The sequence below is a fragment of the Malus sylvestris genome, chromosome 17, assembly GCF_916048215.2.
Source record: "Malus sylvestris chromosome 17, drMalSylv7.2, whole genome shotgun sequence".
Taxonomy (NCBI): Eukaryota; Viridiplantae; Streptophyta; class Magnoliopsida; order Rosales; family Rosaceae; genus Malus; species Malus sylvestris.
The window spans coordinates 33,638,323-33,660,670 of record NC_062276.1 but is presented as its reverse complement, the minus strand read 5'-3'; the positions used below and the strand labels follow the sequence as shown (position 1 = coordinate 33,660,670).

Here is a 22,348-nt window from a genome sequence, read left to right as displayed (position 1 = left end):
GAAATGAAAAAACACACTTGGAGTTGAAACAATACGAAGAAAGTTGTGGTATCCTTTTCTTTTCAAACAAGCTCACCAACAAAACAAAACAAAAGCCATCTTCTATGACCTAAAACTACATTCTTATACATCTACTAGAAATAACATTGACTACATTAAGGATTAGAACGAGAAAATATAATCATTATGCATTTATCTACCATTTGCCTACACGGATAGGTGGCGTGACAATGCCATTTTTTTCTTTAGTGTTCGGTGAGAAAAGGGTAACAAGAAAGAAGCTCATGCAATTGAATCGCTCATGTGCAGAGCAACCAAGGATGCATAAAATCCATCTGTAATTTTGATCAACTTGTCATGCTTTCCTTTTTCTACTATCACTCCGTTTTTAACCACCGCAATCTCGTCAGCATTCTTTATCGTCGATAGTCGATGAGCAATTACTACTGTGGTCCTGTTTACCATCACCCTGTCTAATGCATCTTGAACCACTCTCTCAGATTCAACATCAAGTGCACTTGTAGCTTCGTCCAACAGTAATATCTTGGGGCTCTTGATTATCGCACGCGCAATGGCTACTCGTTGCTTCTGCCCGCCAGATAATTGTATTCCCCGTTCTCCTACTACGGTGTCATACCCCTGCACAACGCATTTGGATTAGTTCTGAAACAATCTTGTTTTAAACTATCCCATAAAGAATTTATTAAATGTTCTAACCTGATTCAAGCTACTAATGAACTTGTGTGCATTGGCCAACTCCGACGCAGCTATGATTTCTGCCTCACTTGCATCACCATCCTTTCCATATGCAATGTTGGCACGGATTGTGTCGTTAAATAAAACAGGTTCTTGCCCCACAAGCCCCATCTGCTGCCTCAACCATTTCAAGTGGAATTTTCCAAGTTCAGTTCCATCCAGTGTGATATGACCTGAATCCGGATCATAAAATCGTTGCATCAATGCTACTACTGTCGATTTTCCACTCCCACTTTCTCCAACCAGGGCAACTGTCTGCAAAACATATTCACCAATACAAAAAACATTATATCAAGTCTTGAGGTTCATCAGCATGTCATGAAGTTATAAGTAAAATTAAAAAAAAAAGAACACAAATACAGTTCAATTGACGAAATATTTACCTTGCCAGAATGGATAGTTAAACTGAGGTCTTGGAAAATCTGTATCTCTGGCCGAGAGGGATATTTAAAGCTTACATGGCGAAGCTCAATATCTCCCTTTACGCTATCCAATTTTATGCCAGACTCTTCACTAGGGTCTATCTTTGACTTCCTGTCTATTATTGCAAATATGGAAGCAGCAGCATTCCTGGCTTTACTAGAATCAGAGCCCAAACTGCTCATCTGAGAGATTCCCGTGGCTGCCATGGTCAAAGCAAAGAAAACCTGCAAACCAAATACACATCTTAAAATCAGCTACATACACCTAGGTGTGAATGTATATATCACTTTGATTTCGTATGTATGCTTTCAATACTTTCTGAAAAGAACTGATAGATACATATGGAGAGGGAATAATTACTTGGAAAACGTCGGCAAATGTTGTTTTGCCAGCCTTGACGAGTTTAGCTCCCGCGTAGAAGCTGGTTGCGTAGACACAAAAGAGAAAGAAGTAAGATACCCCAAATCCTATTCCACTGATCACGCCTTGTCTTTTCCCTTCCGCTCTAGGGCCTTCACATTTTCTTCTGTATAGTTCCATTACCTTCTTTTCAGCACAGAAAGAAGCAACTGTTCGTATGCTCCCAACTGCATCATTTGCAACTTGGCTTGCTTCCTCATACTTCATCTGCAACCATTTAATTATACATCTTTATGAGACCTCAACAGAGAAATAATTTGAAATGTGCTACCGAATCAGGGAGCTTTTAATCATACCTTTGCATCTCCACTGAATCCTCTCATGAACTTTGCTTGAACATAACCACCAAATCCGATCAGAGGAATCAATGCGAGAACAATTAATGCCAGCTGCCAGGATGCAATAAAAGCAATGATCAAACCTGCAATTCCAGTCGCAATGCTATTAACTATCTCAGCTAGTGCATCTCCAACTAGGGTCCGCACTGATGCTGCATCTGCTGAGAGCCTCGCACCAACTGAACCACTTGAGTTCTCCGGCTCATCAAACCACCCAACTTCCATGTGAACAACTCTCTCAAAACACATCAATCTGATACGTTCAATTAACTTACTACCAGCAAATGAAAAGAAGTATGCTCGCGCAGGGACCACCAGGAATGATGCCAGACCAAGTACCATAAGAATAATTGCCCAAAACTCCGAGTCTTTCTTTTGTTGACTAGGTGGTTCGTACAAAGTCTTTACTACCCTGGAAACAAGCACACCGAAAATTGGAAGTATAACGCCATTGATGGTTGCAGCTAAAGTTCCAAGAAGAAGTGCTGGAATCTCGGGCTTGTTGAGGGCAGCGAGGCGGCGGAGAGAAACAGTTGGAGGTTGCTCTGATGCCACAGCAGCGCCCTCTGGTTCTGCCAAGGTAGTGTCATGCATGTTAGCATGTCCTGTGGGTAAAACAAAGGCGGCTGAAAATGAATGGCGGCTGCTATTTCCTACAGAGGAATTCCGACTTATGGATCTTCGTACAGAGGAATTCTGACTTACGGATCTTTGTAACGACATTCTTAGACTTGATTGTCTAAAAGATTCTGCAGTTATAACTGATTTGTTTTGAACTTCTCCTGTTTGTCCTGAACCCTTGTTTACTTCTTGCAAGCGTATAAGTTGAGAATATGCTCCTTCAGGATCCTTGAGTAATTCTGAGTGCGAGCCTGATCAATGGACAAAAATATGGTTAACTGATATGTCTTCCTACACGTGACAGATTGGCAGGAACTTGGAATCTAACAATAAATTGCAGCCACGAGTAAACCGAAATTCTATCCAGAAGTACAAACACTATGCCTGGACTCTAGAGATTGTAATAGATTTCGGTGGCAAAAGCAACTTGTCATATCAGAAGAAAGCAAGTCAAAATCAGGGTTGATTGTGCAGATTTCTTGAAAGCAATGCATATATATGTCTATCAATACACTTGACAAACAGCATAAACTGGATACAACATCTCCAACCAAGGGAAACATACACAAGAACTAATAAAAAGAATGTGCTAGCTTTATCAGGTACAATACCTTTTTCAACCATCTTTCCTTTATGAATGACAGCAATCGCATCTGCATTCCTCACCGTGCTCAAACGATGAGCAACAATAACAGTAGTTTTGTTGACCATAATCCGATCCAATGCTTCTTGAACTATCCTCTCAGATTCTGCATCAAGTGCACTTGTAGCTTCATCCAAAAGTAGAATTCGTGGATCCTTCAAAATGGCTCTTGCTATAGCAATTCTCTGCTTCTGCCCACCAGATAGCTGAGTTCCATGCTCACCGACCATGCTGTCAATGCCCTAAACACGAAATATTCAAGTTCTAGTGAAGTAATATTCTTATGATCATGCACTTATTTGAAAGCTGCAATTAAAATGAGCTAGAACTTAATTAGCACCTGAGGCAATTTATCGATAAATTTGGAGGCGTTTGCAACTTCAGCTGCTGCTTTTATCTCTTCAATGGTAGCACCATCTTTTCCATAGGCAATATTGTCCTTAATGCTGGATGCAAACAGTACAGGTTCCTGGCTGACAAGACCAATTTTACTCCGAATCCATTTCACCTGAAATTCATTTAGGTTTATGCCATCTATCAAAACTTCACCAGCTCGTGGATCATAAAATCTCTCTATCAGACTGATGACTGTCGACTTCCCACTTCCACTTTGTCCAACCAAAGCCGCAGTGGTGCCACTAGATATATGAAGAGAGAACCCGTCGAATATTGGTTCATCTGGTCTGGCTGGATAACTGAAATAAACCTCTCTCAGCTCTATGTCTCCACGAATGTCATCCAAAGTCTTTCCTTTTTCGTCATAAGCATCAATCTCTGGTTTCCTACTGATAGTCTCAAACATCTTAAATGCTGCAGCTTGACCAGCAGCGAATGCACTCAAGCACGGAGATGCTTGCCCCAGAGACCTAATTGATCCAAAATTGTTAATAAATTTAAACAAAAAGGGAAGAAGAAAAGGAAAAGAAAAAACCAAACTAGGCACTCACGTATATATGTACCTGCATGTGTGTACGAGAATTTAAATTCAAACATAAAGAGAGAAAAAAAAAGACGATAACATTACACAATTCTAAAGTTCGGGAGGGGGTAACTGTAGCTTAGCTATGGTGGAATTCAAACTGGTTGGGAAGGTTACAGAGAGAGAAAGAGAGGGATGGGTGGGGATTTTGAACAGAGGCAAGTAAAGGCTCTTTTGTCCGCCCCATGCTTTCATGTCCTGATTGTAAAGGTGAGAAATATTTTTCAAATCTTTTGTGTACTGTTCGATTAGTAAATACTGATTTTCGCTTTCCTCTCTGCTGCTCAGATTAGATTGACAGATAGAAAGAGAGAGAGAGAGAAAGTGCTTAAACAGAAGAAGATGGTGTTCTTCTCGGAGCTACCAATGGAAAAGGTGATTGCTTTCCGTCGTACCTGCTTATCTTCAACATAGCTCTGGCCAACTTCAATGGCGTTCTTGCTGCAGTTGTGTTTTCTCAGGTTTGTTTTGAATACCCTTTTCTTTGTTATCTGTATTGTTTGTGTTTTCGAGCTCTGTTGAAAATTTCATCATATGAGTTTGGTCTATTTTGTGGGATTTTCATCGTTGAATGATGAGTTAAGCGTGAGAAATGATAATGCATGTGTGTTCCCTGAATCTTGATTTGGATTGAAGGGGTTATTTGTGCTTATGTTGTGTTTGGTTGGGGAGAAAGTGGAGGAAAATTTGGAATTCTTACCGTTGTTATTGGACAATTTGGAATGCTTAAAGTGTTTTGCACTTTGCATGGAAGTATTTACTAATGATTAGACCAACGAATTATTCACATTCTCTAAATGGGATTTCACACGATATGAAGTAAACCCAAATACTTGTAATTGAATACTATATTCGGACAATTTATACACCATTTAGTGTGAGTTTATATACTGGATTTATCTTCCTTGTGTTTGATGAGTGTAAATTGTCATGTACGCTTGAGATCTGGCGTTGAAGAAGACACTAAGTTTTGGATTTAATGACTGCCAAATCAAACAATGATTACATTACGTTATTATTGGAACATTATTCTAAAGTATTTCTCTTTATTTTTACGATGATGGTTTAAGGGCTTTAATCGGTACTCATTTAGTTATTTGTTAGTATGTTTTCTAAATTAATAAAAAAAATCATGATTTGATTTTTGAGAGTTTTAACGAAAAGTCCACGGTATTGTTCACTTTAACGAAAAACCACATTTTTACATTAAAAAGTCAAACCTGATACTATTCATTTTACCCTTTATTTTGTTCTTATCGTTAAAACTCAAAGTTTTCAAGCAATTTTCATTAGTTTTCCTTTGATCTTTTCTATGCACTCTTTATTTCTCAAAATTGTTGCTATTTGTCGGTGTTTCAATTTATTTGTATTTAATTGTTTAAGTTTGTGTCTTTACAGTTTTAAAGGGAAGTTTCAAGCGTTTTTGAATTCAAGACAACAAAAATTTGTGATAAGCCCCAAGAACAGTTAAGTTCTATTAAGCCATGTGAAATAAAGTTGTGAATTATTTTTTTGTTGTACATAGGTTGTTGATATAAAGTTAGTAAAATTTAGATGCAAACTAATGAATGTGAACAATTTATTTTCTCTTTGTGATTTGTACTTTGAAATCCATCATTTTAGTTGTACATAAGCTCTTAATGTAAATTCATAGAATATAGATGCAAACTAAAAGACTTATTTCTACAATGTGGGTTCAGCTGCTTTGATCGATTTTTTGAATTTTTTTAGAGATTGTGATTATGATTTTAAAACCCACAGCAGAACGCGGGCATTTGAATCCATCTCCAACCCTTTGATTAAAACCTAAGATTTCTAACCCAAAAAATTTAGGCTTTAACCTAGAAACATTTTTTCTGCTCTAACCTTCTGGATTAAATTTTTAGCCCTAAATTATTAAAGAATGAATTTAGGATTTTTTTTCTTCTTAAAGTAACATTTAAAAAAATAATAATTGTGTAAACTATCCAAATTTAATTTTAAAAACATTTTAACCTAAAAAAATTTGGGAACTTAATGAAAAGGGCTTGGGCTAAGTTTATTTTAACAAAAAACCATGCTATTGTTGTAGTCCTATTGAATTAAGGGCTGGTTTGGTATTGCTGTGCTTTGAAAAAAAGCTGCTGTGAGAATAAGCGGCTGTAAAATAAATCAGCAGAGTGTTTGGTAAACTTTTTTGTAAAAGTGCCTTTGAAAAAAAAAACAGTCTGATAGTGGGTCTTTTCATTAAAGGAGCACTGTAACTCCGTGTGCTTTGAAAAAAAACCAGTTTTCTAAAGCTGCAAATAGCAGCTTCAGCTTTTTCCTTTGATTTCAGCTTATTCTCACAGTAGCTTCCAAAATAATCTTTTTTTTTTTTTTTTCAGTTTACCAAACACCTAAAACCCTCACAGCTTTTTTTTATGGGTGCTTTTTTTTAAGCACCTCACTCCCAAACCACCCCTAAGAATGTGATGTAAATCCTAGTGTATCTAGGAATATCTTTGTATATTCCCTTTAGTAGTTAAATTCTTGTTAGAGTTGTAATCCTATTAGGGTCAGAATTACACTTTCCCTACTATAAATAAAGGCACAATGGGATGATACAACACACACCTCATAATTACATCTCTCTCTCTCTTGTTGCCAGCCCTCTCCCTCTCTAGTCCTAAATACAGTTCAGTCGATTAGGCCTACAACACGTTATCAGCACACTCTTGCCAGAAGCTAAGAAACTGAAGGATCGTGGATGAGGCTTTCTTCTACAATATCAAAAGCTTTCAATTATTTGCCGCCAATTAGGTTCTTTTAAAATAAATTAAGATATGTGAAACAACCTTGAATCATGAAAACATTCCTCATGATGCATGAACCCTCTATATTTATATTTTCCTTCCAATTATATATATTACATATGTGTCCATATATTTTGTCAATATATATATATATATATATATATATTTTGTTCATGCAATACGCGATTATGCTACGTGGAATTTGTGAGTCAAGGCATCAAAATTAATTTAGAAGCAATTAGGGTTTTTAACCCAAGATTTGATTTTTTTTTGGGATTGAGCCGCGGTTTTACGCCGCGCCGCCAAGCCAACACGGCTAGCTTGCAGCCACACCATCACTAGGACAACGTCGTTTTGACGCCACTACATAACACCATGCCTTAGCCTGGGTTGGTCTCCATACGGGCTTGAAGCACTGAGTCCACCAACAAGCACTAAAAGCCTTGATGGGCTTCGCACGACCTGGCCCGCCAGTAGCTGGGCTTTGTCCTAGCCTCGGTCTACAATCCAAAGTCAGCCTTTTGGCTGGGCTTTGCTCACCCATGCACAAAATTGAAGTCAACCCACGACTAAGCTTCGCGAGCACTTCTAGCCAGCTTCCAAGCTGGGCCTGTGTTCCCTTGTGCTGTTGGGCCTATCCCCAAACCCCGGCTTATAGCTTTGGGCTGCTTCACATCCAACCTGTGGTCCACTAAGCCCTTTTTAGGGCCTAGCCCTGCACACAGCACCCAAGCCCACCGTGATTGGGCTATGGTTTTTTTTTAATCCAATACTGTTTTTGGCATTCTCTATAATTTTAACCCGAATATTATTATTATTTTTGCTTCTACGATTAAACCCGAATGGTTACGATTTTTGCTTATGTGTTCTTGCAGGTACCCTTATATATGAATCGAACGTTCATAACTAAATCGAACTTGTAATTTTGAATATAGCACATTTGAAACCCGCAATTTTCATTTAAAACTTACCACATGAAACCCGTAGCTTTCATGTTCAAATTAAACCAATACATGTCTATGGAACCCGTATGTTCTACGATATATTTCTATGGCTTTCCATACGACTAAACCACATTTTGTTGTACCCTTTGTTTTAGGGACATGTCAAACTTGAACAAGCTCGATTTCATCGCTCTGGAAGTCTTTGAAAAAAACTACCTAAAATGGGTTTAAGATGTGAAGCTCCATCTTACTGCAACAAGTCTTAGAGTTACTATTGAGGAACCTATCGACGATGAACCCATCAACGAAGCTCAGAAAGCTACTGCTATGATCTTCATCCGCAGACACATCCACGATGCACTGTGTTTATACCATATTTAGGATCTCGTATTTAGACCTCGTACAAATACTCGGGGGACTTAAATGTAATTATGCGATAAAAGAATTGGCAAATATGTAATAAGTGAGGAGTCCTTATTCTATAAAAGGACCCCTCACCCTTACAATTAGGAGAGGCCAATGCCTAAGACTCCTCACTCCTTCTCCAAGCTCTCACTCTCAGAGCTCTTTCTTCCTCATATAAATACATATCAGTGTGGACATAGCCTAAACATTGGGGTGAACCACGATACATCTTGTGTTATTTACATTTCATGCAGATTCACGGTCAGATTTACGTTGTTCCAAGACCTCTGGTTTTGTGCATCAACACACTGCAAACCGAGTACCTCATAGAGGAGGATCCACGTACCCTCTGCTCATCCTGGCTGATAGCTTCGATCACCAGAAAGACATTTACTTGCCTAAAGCAAGACACGACTGGCAATATTTACACTTCTAAGACTATAAGTCTGTGAATGAATACTGTTGATGCACAAAACCGGATGGGTCTTGGAACAACGTAAATCCGACCGTGAATTTGCAAGAAAGTAAAGAACACAAGATGTATCGTGGTTCACTCCAATGTTTGGGCTACATCCATACTGATATTGTAGTTCTCAGTTTGCGAGAGGATTGTGAGGGAAAGAGCTTCTGTATGTGAGGATGAGGGCTCCTCTATGTGAGGATTAGAGCCTGAAGTTTGTGAGGGTGAGGAGGCCCTTTTATAGAATAAGGGCTCCTCACTTATTACATATTTGCCTCTCAATTTATTACACAATTACATTTGAGTCCCCCGAGTATTTATACGAGGTCTAAATACGGAGGCCCTAAGTATGGTACAAATAGTAGTCCCCCATGTCTTCAGTCAAGAGAGTCTTTTGGTTGGAGACTTGAAATTCAGTCCATGTGTGGGCCGAAGTAACTAGATGTCGTCTAGAACTGATACTCGATATAAGGTGGTGCCCAATCTGAAATGATGCTCAACTAGAAGTAGCACATGTTGCGAGGCTGCTCTGTTTGTGGCTTATGTTGCCTTGGTTGGCTCGGCTTGTGGCGTTGAAGGTGAGGGAGTCCCTTTTATAGAATAAGGGCTCGCTCCTCAATACATGAATGATGGGCTAGAATTGATGCTCTCTAATGATGGTGATGAAGTCCATTTTATAGAATAAGGGCTCGCTACTCAATACATAAATGATGGGCTAGAGTTGATGCTCACGACGAGGCGGTTGTTCAGCAGGCGGCGATGCTATCTAATGATGGTAAGGGAGTCCCTTTTATAGAATAAGGGTTCGCTCCTCAATACATGAGTAATGAGTGCTCTCTAATGAAAGTGAGGAAGTCCCTTTTATAGAATAAGGGTTCGCTCCTCAATACATGAATAATGGGTTAAGTCTCCCGAGTATTTTTCACGAGGCCCAGTTGTGGAAGCTTAATTTATGGTATATAGTGTAGTCCCCCAAGTCTTCAGTCAATAAAGGCTGTTGGCTGGAGACTTCAATTTCAATCCATGTATGGGCCGAAGTGGCGGTTGTTCGGAGGCAGTCTTTGTATACCATGCACTGAAGCTTTGTAGGTGAAGCTTTTAAAGTGAAGCTTTGAAGCTGGAGCTCTGTAAATGAAGCTTTCGAAGCTGATTGACATGAGTGATGCTCATGAATGTTTATGTTGATTGACATGAGTAATGCTCATAGATGTTGACATGAGTGATGCTCATAAATGTTGACATGAGTGATGGTCATGAATGTTTATGTATGATTGACATGAGTGATGCTCATGAATGTTTATGCATGATTAACATGAGTGAAGCTCATGTATAATTTAAGAGTACTGAATGTACTTTTGATTACCTAGTTGGTGATAATAGCGGCATGCTGCCGAATAATTTTGGAGTACTGGACGTACTTTTGATCACCTGGTTGGTGATAATAGCGGCAGACTACCGAATAATTTTGGAGTACTAGACGTACTTTTGATCACCTGGTTGGTGAAAATAGTGACAGGCTGCCGAATAATTTTTTGTAAACTGGACATACTTTTGATCACCTGGTTGGTGATAATAGCGGCAGGCTGCCGAATAAATTTAGAGTACTGGACATACTTTTGATCACTTGGTTGGTGATAATAGAGGACCTGGCTCTTTTGGGCATATGGGCCTTCGCCCTCCACACAACATTCCAGCCCATTATTTTGGGCTTGCCCTTTTTTTTATTTTAATTTTTTTTATTACCCTCTGATGGGGTTATACAGATGTCTCTGAAAGATAAGAAAAATAAATCATATCATTCAAAAAATAAATCTAACCCTCTGCTCAATGGGTCACACCCATAATTCCATTTCCTGCATGCCATCATCATCTCAATTATGTCTGCTTCTTTTTATCTTCTTTTGCTTTTGCTTTTACTTTCTCTTTTCCATTTCTTGCATGTTCTCTTGTAAAATGTAACAGCTGCCTGGACAGCTTTGACACCACCCACTTGTTTTTCTCGCTTTTCTCTAAAGTGACAGCTGCCTGGACAACCCAAAACCACATGGAATACTATCAGCTTTGTCGAACCCAAATCTAGCACCAAAGTAGAAAGCAACAGAAACTAGCCAGGCATCATTATGAACAGCAACCAAAGATAGCCAGTCTTTTTCTGCCACGCCATCTCTTGCAAAATTGATACCCAGAGTAGGTTTTGGCAATTCCGGAGGCACTTCTTCAGCAGGTAGGTTGACTTCCCACAGCTCACTAGGATATCTATACAAAGAGAGATTCTCTTTCTCAGGATCACACATCTAAAAGAATATATCAACATCAGAAGTGAGAGCTTCGATCATTTTAGATTTGCGGCCCTTGAAATATCTGAAAACCTCGTCGACCGTTCGAGGATTATAGAGCGCGGCATCAACTCATTTCATTGTTATCTCTCCCTTTCTTTCTCTCTATATGAGAAAACTAATCCATGCTGGCTCCGCGCCACGACCTCAAAACCTTCCGGCAGCTTTGCACCTCATCCCCGTGGCTCATCCAGACCACCTGCTTATCCCCAACCTTTTTGGACCCAAAAATCCCAGAGTTCCTCTCCACCTCAATCTCCATCCTCTCATACTCCTGCTTATCCCCAACCTTAACCACTCCACCGGACCTCTGCACAATCAACTGAAGCCCGTAGCAGACGCTGAGCATGAATACTGATGTTTTTGTAGTCGGGGTCGCTGGTGGTGTTGAGCTTGGAGTCGAAGGAGGCGGTGCGGTGGAGGATGACGGCGTAGGCGCAGAAGGCGCCGGAGCTGTGGGCGTGGTCAGGGGGTGGAAGACCGACATCTTCTGAGTTGGCTCTTAGTAGTGGGCCCCTTGGGGAGAATCCACGAAAGATCAGAGTCTTCATTCTCGATGACATCGAGAGAATCCTGATCGGAGTAATAGTACTCCTCGTTGCTGCCCAAGTAATCCTTCATCGATTATTTATCGCCCCCCAAGCAAGAAAATCGAAAACTTACTGTAAATTTTTTTGAAATCGACATGAATAGGCAGTACGCGTATGCAGGGAATTCACATAGGGATGAATTGGGGCTTGGGTTTCTGCCCTGAGAGACGAGAGATTGAAGGATTGATTGAATTTTGAGACGAGGGTTCTGTGAAGGGGAATGGTGGAGCTGAACGATGTCGTTTGAGCTGGTAGGGGAAGTTGGAGAGATGGATCTAGTTAAAGTGGTGGATTTTGGGTGTGCTTCTGTAGAGGATGGGTTGGGAAGAAGCTGAACTGGAAAGTCTGAATGAGAGAGAGATCTGCGAAGGTTTTTCTGGAACAGCCCAATGAGGGAGGTTCTGGGTTTCTGTAGATTCACGGTGGAGGTGAAAAAATGAAAGAGAACCGACACAACTTTTAGTATCGTTTCCCACAGATGGCGCCAAATGTTGATGCACAAAACCGGAGGGGCCTTGGAACAACGTAAATCCGACCGTGAATCTGCAAGAAAGTAAAGAACACAAGATGTATCGTGGTTCACCCCAATATTTTGGCTACGTCCACACTTATATTGTATTTCTCTGTTTGTGAGAGGATTGTGAGAGAGAGAGCTTCTGTATGTGAGGATAAGGGCCTTTCTATGTGAGGATCAGAGCCTGAAGTTTGTGACGGTGATGAGGCCCTTTTATAGAATAAGGGCTCCTCACTTATTACATATTTGCCCCTCTATTTATTACATAATTACATTTGAGTCCCTTGAGTATTTATACAAGGTCTAAATACGAAGGCCCTAAGTATGGTACAAACAAATACAATTCTAAAGTTTGTAGAATCCGATCATTACTTAAGTTCTGTAAAGAGGACATAACCGAACAAGATCTCCTGGAGAAGACCTATTCAACCTTCAATGCCATCAATATTGTCCTGCAGCAACAATATAGGGCACATAAGTTCACCAAATTTTCAGATTTGATATCTGTTTTACTTCTCACTGAAAAGCAGAACCATATTTTGATGAAGAATCATCAAGCTCGACCCACTGACTCGAATGCTCCGCCTGAAGTGCATACGACTAATTCTAGCTACAACAACTGGCAGAAACCCCATCGTGGCCGTGGAAATGGACGACAAACCCCACCATGGGCCCAAGGTCAACAAAACAGAGGCTTACCCAAGGGAGGAAATTTGACCTAGAAACGCCAACCCCTTGCCCCTTAGGCCCCAAACTTCAAGAACAAGGGAAAAGCTACCGTTCAATTGGCTTTCATTGAACTGGACATGTGTTATCGCTGTGGATCAAAAGATCATTGATCATGCGTATGCCAAGTTGCCTCCAAGGCTATTGCCCAATATCAATCCCCTCATGAGACTAACTTTGTGCATGTAGAACATCCCGAAGATACTACTATAACTCTGGAGGTTTCATATTTTTAGGAGGCATCCGCTCTCATGGAAGAATAAAGTTTTATTTTTCTAAGACATGTTAGGGCGGTTTGCACCCCTAGTGGCCGAACACATTAGGAGTGGCCCAAGCCCCTTTAAATTTTAGGTTTATGGTATAATTTTCAGACAAATTTTCTAAGTCTTTGAAATTATTTGTTTGGTTTTGATTTTTTTTTTAATTATGGATAATTATTTTATGGATATTATTCTCTAATTAATTAATTGAATGAATGGAATTATATTTATGCATGTGACCAATTCAATTAATTGTTTATAGGTATGACTAGTGGGGAAGTTAGTTGTCTGGCTGATAGTGCCACCATGCACACCATATTATGTGAGAAACACTATTTACTAACTTCGTACCTAAAAATGTACCTCTGACAACCCTCTCAGGCCTATCCAACCTAATAGAAGGATACAAAAATGTCCGTCTTATGTTGTCCAATTGTACTGAATTAACCATTAAAGAGGCACTCTATTCTCCATATTCTGGAAGAACATTGCTGAGTTTTAGAGATATTTAAGATAATCATTATCATGTCAAAACCACTGAAGAGAATAGTTCTGAATTTCTTCGTATCATTTCTTACAAATATGGTCGGAAGCATATTCACAAGAAGCTGGAACGTCTCCCGAGTAGGTTGTACATAACAACCATTCGCGCCATTGAGACCCATCACGTGGCCGGCCCAATGGCTGGATTCCAGAGCACTCTCCTACTTTGGCATGATCGAATGGGACACCCCAGACGAGATATGATACGCCATATCCTCAAAGTATCACATTGGCATCACTTGAAATCTTATCTTGGCCATCCGCTTTGCAAAGCATGATCCCTAGGGAAGTTGAACATTCAACCCTCACTTACAAAGATTATTCACGACCCCCATAAATTTAATCAGATGATTTAAGAGGATATTTATGGACTTATCCAACCAACATGCAGTCCATTTAGATACTTCATGATGTTGGTTGATGCATTGACATGATGGTCACATGTCTGCTTATTATCCACACACAATGTTGCATTTTCAAAACTCCTAGCACAAATTATTAAGCTTAGGGCTTACCACCCTGATTATTCGATCAAGTCGATTCAACTGGATAATGCTGGAGAGTTTACGTTACAGACATTTGACAATTATGGCATGTCTATAGGGATTGAAGTTGAACATCATGTACCCTATGTTCACACATAAAACGGCTTGGCAGAAGCTTTCATAAAGTGCATTCAAACGATAGCTCAAACTTTGGTTATGCGAAACAACTTGCCTGTATCTGCTTAGGGCCATGCAATATTACGCGCAGCTATGTTGGTCCGCCTGAGGCCCACCACTACCCAACCTCATTCACCGTTACAGTTGGTTACTAGATACGAGCATGATGTCTTGCATTTACGTGTGTTTGGGTGCGCAGTCTATGTGCCAATAGAGTCGCCACTAAGTACCAAAATGGGTCCTCAAAGAAAAATGAGAATCTATGTCGATTATGATTCGCCATCCATTATTCGCTACTTAGTGCTCTTGACATGAGATTTCTTTATTGCATGTTTTGTGGATTGTCAATTCGATGAGACAGTCTTCCAGTTGTTAGGGGGAGATAAAATCACTAACGTTCCTGTAGAACGCCACAAATTATCATGGATTACTCCCACTTTATCTCATTTAGATCCTCGTACCCCTCAGTTTGAAACTGAAGTGCGACGTATTCTAGATCTTTAGAGCATCGCTCAAAGAATGCCGGATACTTTTACTGATTTAGCAAAGGTGATGATATCACATATACCCACTGCAAATGCACCTGTAAGGATAGACGTACTCAACATATGCCATATCATTACCTTGGAAAGCCAAACCGTCTCCGAGGGTGGGGTGGCTGTACCTTCCACGCGGCCTGGTACACTGGCGGCTAGCCAATCATCTGCTCCTACCCTGAAGCGTGGCAGACCCCCTGGTTCAAAAGATTCACAACCTTGGAAGAAGAAAACGACACAAACTAGTGATTCTAGTCTAAATCCAACCATTATTTACTCATCTATTCCAACGCATGAGGTTATTCTAGATTACAGTGATGTCTTAGATGAGACATACCTGCCTCCCGAAAATCGTGAGATTTCGGTCCACTACACAGTATTGGATGAGGTTTGGAATTGGAATGAGATGATTATCGAAAATCCATTTGTGTATACAGTTGCTTCCGACATCATGCTTAACGATGACATTGAACCACGTTCCGTTGATGACTGTCGACGTAGAGCGGATTGGCTAAAATGGAAACAAGCAATCCAGGTCAAACTCGATTCGCTTACGAAATGTAAGGTGATTGGGCCTGTAGCTCCTACTCCACCACATATGAAGCTCATAGGCTACAAGTGGTTTTTTGTGAGGAAACATAATGAGAAGAATGAAATAATGCGATACAAAGCACGCCTCATAATGCAAGGTTTCTCTCAATGTCCAGGGATTGATTACGAGGAGACGTATTCCCCTGTAATGGACATCTTAAAGTTCCACTACCTTATCAGTTTGGTAGTTTTCGAAAAATTGAATATGCAGCTTATAGACGTGGTAACCACGTATCTCTATGGGGATCTAGATACATAAATCTACATGAAAGTTCTAGAAGGACTTCCATTGACTGGTTCAAATAGTTTTAAACCACGGAACACTCTCTCGATTAGATGGAGAAAATCACTTTACAGATTGAAATAATCCAGGCGGATGTGGTATAATCATTTGAGTAAATATTTGACAAGTCAGGGTTATGTGAACAACGAACTATGCCCATGCGTGTTCAGAAAGAAGTCACATTCTGGATTTTCAATCGTTGCAGTTTATGTCGACGACATGAACCTCATCGGAACTCTTGCAAAGATTGAGGAAATTGTCGTTCACTTGAAATCGGAATTTGAGATGAAAGATCTTAGGAAAACTTGATATTGTCTCAGCCTGGAGATCGAGCATTGTTCAGATGGAATCCTAGTACATCAATCAAACTACACCCAAAAAGTGTTGTAACATTTTAATGATGATAAAGCAAAGCCTTTGAGTACTCCTATGGTCGTTCAAACTCTAGATGTTAAACGAGATCCTTTCCGTCCCAATGAGGATGATGAAGAGATTTTGGAGCCTGAAGTTCTATACCTAGGTGCAATTGATGCTTTATTGTACTTGGCTAGACCCGACATTTCATTCGCTGTTAATCTTTTGGCTAGATACAGCAATACACCTACACGCAAACACTAGAATGGTGTTAAAGACATTTTCCGCTACCTCAAGGGTACGACAGTTTTGGGCTTGTTCTACACCCATGAATCCTCGAGATGAGCTGCTGCCCCTTTCAGTCCTCGGGTTGATTCCCGCTTTGTTGGTTACGCAAATGCTGGTTATCTGTCTGACCCACATAGGGCATGTTCTTAAACAGGCTATGTCTTTACAGTTGGAGACACCACTATATCTTGGAGGTTTACTAAGCAAACGCTAGTTGTGACTTCTTCGACCCATGCTGAGATTCTCGCCCTGCATGAAGCATCACGTGAGTGCTTTTGGTTAAGAGCAGTCATGGAACATATTCGAAGCACTAGTGGTCTTACTTCCGTCGTTGACCTTCCTACGACGATCTTTGAAGACAATGCAGCATGTATCAAGTAGTTAAAGAAGGGATACATCAAAGGAGACAATACCAAGCACATAGCGAAGTTCTTTTATTCTCACCAGCAACAACAACATCAAAACATTGAATTTAAGCAAATCCGTTCCCAAGACAACCTGGCCAATCTCTTCACCAAGTAATTGCCTAAGTCTACTTTTCAGAAACTTGTCCAAGGAATCGGTATACGTAAATTATATAAGTTGAATTGTTCTCTTATTTGGAAGTTATGTCTAATTTAGGGAGAGTATCTTGAAGCATACTCACTTAATCTTAATGTATTTTTTTTTCTACGATTAGGAGCATTTTTCCCACTGGGTTTTTGCTACCTAACGAGGTTTTGGTGAGGCACCCATCATGGGATGATCATACTCCGTTGAGTTCACTACTTTCGCCATGTTTGACATTTGTTTTAGACATTATGCATACTTCTCACTTTTCTCCTGAGTCTATAGGTTTTTACCTACCTAAGGTTTTACCATAGTGGGTTTTGTGAGTTTTACTACCCATGCATACTTTCTTTTAAATTTGAGACTCGTATTCACCTTTTGTGCCAACAACTTCATCAACTGTTCTACCTTATATGCTGAAGATCTGATACGATGTTTTGTTTGAGTATTTACACACTCAATGGGGAGTGTTGCAGTCCTATTGGATTAGAAATGTGATTGTGTAAATCCTAGTGTATCTAGGAGTATCTTTGTATATTCCCTTTAGTAGTTAAATTCCTATTAGAGTTGTAATCCTATTAGAGTAAGGATTACACATTCCTTACTACTTTAAATAAAGGCACAATAGGGTGATACAACACATATCTCAGAATTACATCTCTCTCATCTCTCTTTCTGGCCGCCAGCCCTTTCCCTCTCTAATCTTAAATACAGTTCAGTCAATTAGGCCTACAACAGCTATAACTTTATTTAATGAAAAAGACTTAAATTTTAATGAAAAACTCTTAAATTTTTAATAAAAATAATAAAAGAACTTAGGGGGGTGTATTCAATTGGGATTTTGAGGGATTTTAATTCTTTTAGGGGTATTCAATTAGGATTTTAAGTGATTATTTGAAATTCAATGTGTATTCAATTAGGATTTTAAGATAGTTTATTAAAATCCTTAGAAATCCGGGTGTATTCAATTAGAATTTTAAAGAAATTTATAATATTCCAGATGCATTCAATTATAATTTGAATTTAAAGAATTTGAAAAAGTTGAGGAATTAGAGGGAATTAGAGAGATTTTGTAGTGTATTTTAAGCATTCACAAATCTCACATATTCCCATGAGATTTCGAGGGCATTGAATCAAAATTTTACATGGAATCTTTACAAATCAGTTAAACTCTATAAAAATCCATGGATTTATAAATCCATTAAAATCTCTCAAATTCCCAATTGAATACACCCCCCCTTAAATTTTAATGAAAAAGCCATAACTTTCATTAAAAAAAAAACTAACGCATGAGACCCGCGCGTCCTCACACATACTATTTATGAAACTTCACGGTACCACACTGTTTATGAAACTGACTACATTGTTTATGAAACTTAACGGCACTATACTATTTATGAAACTTAACGGTAATACACTATTTATAAAACTTAACGGTACTACACTGTTTATGAAACTTAACGGTACGACACTGTGTATATATGTATATTATTTCTTTTGTCTTAAGTAGGTACGAGTGAAATCTACATATATCACTTATATATATTATTTATTATATACATGAAAATACAGCTTATGAGATTATAGTACTAGACGTATGTTTGTATTATCTTGCTTTGTCAAAGACCTAAAAATGGGTGTCATCGTTGTTACAGTTAGCTAATTCATACATAATATAATATGTATGTGTATTTTCATGTACTTTTTCTTATTTAGTTATATTTGGGGCCAGGGGGAGAGGGAGAAGGGTTAAGGGGACGCACGCTGAGCACACATGTTTATGTATATATATATATATATATTTTTTTTTTTTCTTCTTATCATTAAATAAAGTTATTAGATGATTTTTTTGTTAAAATGCAAAGTTTTGAAGCTCTTTTCATTAATTTTTCTAAAATATTTAGGTTCCAATAAATATTGAAAAATTACTAAGCCGACACCATGAAACTCGTGGAACACCATGACAGAATATGAAACACATGAAATATTTTTTTTAATTATTTTAGCCATTAGATTTAAATTTGGATCGTATGATTTTTTTATATATATTGGATTTGATCATATTAGATCTTAGCCGTTGGATCTAATGAATTTATAAATATAAAATTAAAAATAAATACACATATATGATGGGCAAACCCACTAACCTAGGAAGGAGTTTTGGCTTAAATTTGCCCAAAAATGAGTATTGCGTTAAAACTCATATTTGGCTCAAGGGTTGGGCAAGTTGAGGTAGGTTTAGAACTTAAAATTTGAGTTTTACTCTAAGACCTAATCCAACTCTTGGAGTAAAACTCAAATTTTAAGTTCTAAACTTATCCAAACTTGCTCCAACCCTTGGGGCAAATATGAGTTTTAACTCAAAATTCATTTATGGGGGCAAATTTAGCCCAAGATTCTCCTGGTTTAATTGAGCTGACCTATCATGTATGTGTAATTTTTTTAGTTTTATATTTATAAATTCATTGGAATTCAATGGTTAATATCTAATATGATCAAATTCAACGGTAAAAAAAAGATATAACAGTCCAAATTTAAATCCAACGGCTAAAGTAATTAAAAAAAATTATTTTATGTGTTTCACAGTGTTCCACGAGTTTCATGGTGTAGGTTTAATGATTTTTCAATATTTATCGGAATCTAAATATAGGTTAAAATGTTCATAAAATTAAATTAGGATAGTCTATATGATTTTTTTTAAGGTTACTTTATGAAGAAATTATCCTAAATTCATTCTTTAATAATCTTGGACTAAAAATTTAACCTAGAAGGATGAGAAGAAAAATTGTTTCTAAGTTAAAACCTAAATTTTCTGTGTCAAAAATTTTAAGTTTTAACCCAAGGGTTAGAGTAGGTTTAATATCCTAAAAAAAAAAAAAAGAGGGAAAAAATATGGAGCTTACATGGATCCAGTCAAAACAGCAACAATCACATTCAGCACGTCACCCCCGGAATATCCATTATTCCTTACCATTCTTGAACCAAACCATATCGCCAAGGCATAAGTGCAGAAGACAACTAGCGAAACCAAGCCAAAACCTGCTCCAGCAGCAGTACCTTCGTAAACGCCTGATTTGTAAGCATCCGCAAGATATTTGTTGTAACTTGTTATAGCTTGCTTTTCTCCAGTAAAGGATGCAACCTACGTAAGCCAGATGACAAACATCATACTATTGGACAAACAAACGACAATTATTCCAATAGTTGTAACTTTTAAGGCTAACGTGACCTACGGTTCTGATGGAGCCTATCGTCTGTTCAACTACAATTGCTGCTTTTGCATAAGCACTTTGTCCACGGGTTGCCATCTTGGATATAATGATGGACATGGCTGCACCAGATGCCACAAGCAAAGGAATCGAGGATAACATGACAAGGGTAAGAAGCCACCCTTTGATGAATGCTATTATAAACCCTCCAATGAATGTTGAAAATAGTTGTAAAAATTTTCCAACCTGAACAAACAAGTACACGAATATAACAATTTATTACATAATAAGAATAACAAATTTCAAGGTTTTTATTCTCCCTGGGGTGAATTTAGGGGTTGCAGTTGTGCAGCCAGCATAGTACCTTCTCGCCCATGGCATCTTGTATGAGAACAGTGTCTCCAGACATTCTCCCAATGACCTCACCAGTGTATGTTTCCAAATCAAAGAAAGCAACGTCTTGTCTCAAAAGTGTTTTCAAATACAAACCCCTTATCCTTGCAGCTTGTCTTTCCCCTGTTACCATCCAGCACGAGACCTCTGTGAACAAGAAATACAGCTGTATCAGTTCAAATGCTTGATATATGTATGAATTTCTCTGTGCATGCATGAAAAACTTTTGTGGTTATGGGTATGAGATGTACTTACGAAGAGTTGCGGTCACACCTGTCCCGATTGCCAGATAGAAATATATTAGAGCGACCTACAATGTACCAAGATAACTGAGTGATGATCTACATGTTCAGGCTAACATCTAATATTTGATCTCATAAGGGGAAAGGGGTAACTCAAAACGTTATTGAATATTCAACTCAATATCTCAACAAAGATAAAGATTAAATTTCGGCTTGTGCAGCATATTAACTTCACCTTGGAAACAGCACTAACTACGTCTGCATTGTTTTGATTAGATCCAAAAGAATTGATCATCTCCCCCAATAATATCGTCATAAGGGGCATGGCCGAGCCATTCCCAATGGCACCAATTGTGCCGAAGAGCATCAATATAATATCAGTCTTATCTGCATACGAAAATAGCTTGGAAAACGGAACTTTTTCTACTTTCTCATCTCCGCCGCTCTTGTCTGAGCCTTGATGATCCCCTTTCGTGCCGGTGCTTTTGTCTTCTTCTACTTGGCTTCTTGAAGTGGTATCCCCATGCTCTTGAGGCATAGCTCTATCCACCCCATTTTCGTCAGCCATGTTACCAAACCCAAGAATTTATCTCAGTATTCAGATGCTTTAAGCCTGAGTTCTTATACCTCAATCTGCACCTGCATAAGCAGTCCTGTTATCGTAAACTTAAATGCCAAGCCGGCGAATTTGTGCTGGCAGTGCGGCCTGCAGAGAGGACACGGACTACTTCCAAATCTACAAGCAGGCCTCAGATTAAAAAGTATAGTAGGGGAATTGACTCAGCACATCTCTTTCCTCAACTATTCATTAGACAAAATAAAAGATGATAAACCGAGTCTGAGTCTAATTGCTGAAGGACAACCCAACTCTAATATGGACACGCCTGGTGCTGAAGAATAATCCAAGCCTGTCCTATTTCTAGTTCTAGTCTAGTCTAGTTCTGGTTGTAATTATGTTTCTGTATTATTCTTCTACACGGATTGCTTTTGTACTCCTACAAATGTTAATGATCAGTAGACTTGCTCATTCGTTGAGTTGAGAAATCTTTTCATGGTATCAAGAGCCAGCAATAATGACAAAAGTTACACATAGTCGGGGGACATAAACCTTATCATTTTGGAAAAAAAAACAGACAACACAAGAAGTGGGGGCAACATAAACTTTATTCTTCTTGAAAAAAAAAATACAAGAAAAAGAGGGGAGTGGGGCATAAACCTTATCCATCTCGGAAAAGAAAATGCAAAAAAAAAAAAAAAAAAAAAGAAAAAAAAAGAGAGGGGATGGGACATAGGATCAACCCCCTCCAAAATTATATATACTAAAACTCAGTTGAAACCGGCACTGTTCAGAAATAGTGAAAGGGCGGAACTGCCCCTGGGTCAATCATTTGTTTTCCTTTGTTTGGCCTGCTTCGTACGCCGAAAAGACGTTTTTACCCATGTTGTCCGCGTGTCCGCCATCCTTATTCTCTCGACTTCGAGAGTCTTCTTCCCCACAAAAAAGTGGTT

The 22,348-nt window shown here is 38.8% G+C and overlaps 1 protein-coding gene across 1 annotated transcript; it reads right to left on the bottom strand.

Annotated features, from left to right (window-relative positions):
- Positions 1–23: 23 nt before the first annotated feature.
- Positions 24–21,673, bottom strand: LOC126610751 (ABC transporter B family member 11-like). The gene is made up of 12 exons (XM_050278876.1): positions 21,075–21,673; positions 20,853–20,907; positions 20,569–20,744; positions 20,229–20,450; positions 19,899–20,137; positions 3,542–4,067; positions 3,170–3,443; positions 1,896–2,809; positions 1,540–1,806; positions 1,140–1,403; positions 718–1,011; positions 24–639 (listed from the first exon to the last, which is right to left on the bottom strand). Exons 1-12 carry the CDS (start codon positions 21,405–21,407, stop codon positions 283–285), a joined length of 3,921 nt encoding a protein of 1,306 aa, XP_050134833.1. The 5' UTR covers positions 21,408–21,673; the 3' UTR covers positions 24–282.
- Positions 21,674–22,348: the final 675 nt, after the last annotated feature.

Coding starts and splice junctions, on each gene's coding strand:
- LOC126610751 (XM_050278876.1), bottom strand. CDS start 21,407: ATGGCTGACGAAAATGGGGTGGATAGAGCTATGCCTCAAGAGCATGGG. Junction 20,451..20,568: donor AAGATGCCATGGGCGAGAAG/GTACTATGCTGG, acceptor TTGTTTGTTCAG/GTTGGAAAATTTTTACAACT. Junction 1,404..1,539: donor CATTTGCCGACGTTTTCCAA/GTAATTATTCCC, acceptor TTTGGTTTGCAG/GTTTTCTTTGCTTTGACCAT.